The sequence below is a fragment of the Saprolegnia parasitica genome (genome assembly GCF_000151545.1).
Source record: "Saprolegnia parasitica CBS 223.65 unplaced genomic scaffold supercont2.1281, whole genome shotgun sequence".
Lineage (NCBI taxonomy): Eukaryota > Oomycota > Saprolegniomycetes > Saprolegniales > Saprolegniaceae > Saprolegnia > Saprolegnia parasitica.
This window is the reverse complement of record NW_012157675.1, coordinates 897-2,185: the sequence shown is the minus strand read 5'-3', so window position 1 is coordinate 2,185 and position 1,289 is coordinate 897. Positions and strand designations below refer to the sequence as shown.

The 1,289-nt window shown below is 52.8% G+C and overlaps 1 protein-coding gene across 1 annotated transcript; it reads right to left on the bottom strand.

The window, feature by feature from the left end:
• Nucleotides 1-353: 353 nt before the first annotated feature.
• SPRG_18541 (AP-2 complex subunit sigma) lies at nucleotides 354-1,024 on the bottom strand. The gene is made up of 2 exons (XM_012357981.1): nucleotides 981-1,024; nucleotides 354-935 (listed from the first exon to the last, which is right to left on the bottom strand). Exons 1-2 carry the CDS (start codon nucleotides 981-983, stop codon nucleotides 507-509), a joined length of 432 nt encoding a protein of 143 aa, XP_012213371.1. The 5' UTR covers nucleotides 984-1,024; the 3' UTR covers nucleotides 354-506.
• Nucleotides 1,025-1,289: the final 265 nt, after the last annotated feature.

Genomic DNA, 1,289 nt, shown 5'->3' with positions numbered 1-1,289 from the left:
CCCTTTCGTACTGTCGTCCTGTATGCTCATCCTCGATTGTAGCATCGTCCGTGCCTTCCTTATCGAGGAGCAGAAGATCGTCAAGAAGGTCCTCCTCGAGAAGCTCTCGAAGAAGAAGGCCGAAAAGTCCGCTTAAACAATCGACTTTTGGATGATTGACTTCGGGTGGCGTGTGCTAGCTTTCTTACCTCTCGACGATGATGGTACTCAATAATAGCACGTATCTTCTTGCTTCCGTGTGGACCAGGAATCGACCCCAGCTTCGTGTTTCTCGACCTCTCTAGGATACCCTCCATCACCCGGTATGGGGACTACGCACCATAGTCAAGCGGCGTGCCCTACTCACTACTTCGGGTCAATGGTCTTGATCGAGATCGAACCAGTGACGGCGCGACCACGGATACCTTCCTTACCCTTAACCGCTTATCGTGAGGTGCTTCATTGGTTAGCTATGTCGATGGCGTTTGTGGTGATACGGAAGGATCATTGTAGTTGGTCATTGTGCACTACTCGAGCTTCTCGAGCTCGCGGATGCGGTCGAGCATCTCCCGCTTGCTCGTTTCTTGGACTTCGCCGCCAAGGATGTACTCGTCGAGCATGGAGTAGACCTTGTTGAAGTTGAAGACAATGTCGAGCTCGCAGACGTTCTGGAACTGCTGGTCGAGGAGCTCAACGAAGAGATGGATCGTCTCGAGGCACAGGAGCTCGTTCGCGTGCAAGTCGACGCCGAGAATGAAGAAGAGGCCTGCGTAGCGTCGGTAGATGAGCTTGTACGAGCGGAACTCGATAAAGTTGGTGTGCTTGGCGTCGCGGGCAACCACAAGCCGGTGAATCTCGGACTCGAGGCGCGGCTTCTCGAGGTCCGGCGGCGGTGGCACGTACCACTTGCTCAGGCGCGTCTTGCCCTGGCGGTTCTGCAAAAGGAAGAAGCGGATCTATCGAGCATAGTATTGGAATGTCATATTGCATGCAAAGCCAACCATGGTCTTCTCGTTGCTTGCTACTGCGCTACGCTCTCAAACACAAATGAAATCAAGCGTTGCCGCGACGCTTGGCGTGGATCTTTTCGCCCGTTTTGGATCCGAACTTCAGGTGCGCGAGCTCATACGGAGACTCCAGCAAACAATTTTATGGCGCCAAGCGAACGACGTTGGCACGCCCAAGAGACTGTGGATGATGAAATATCGGTAAATACTGATAAAGATCAAGTACTCTTGATACTGAGCTCCTACACTAGAGTATCGAACGCGGTAGCCAGGGCATACTATTGTAAAGGTACCTGGTGGAGG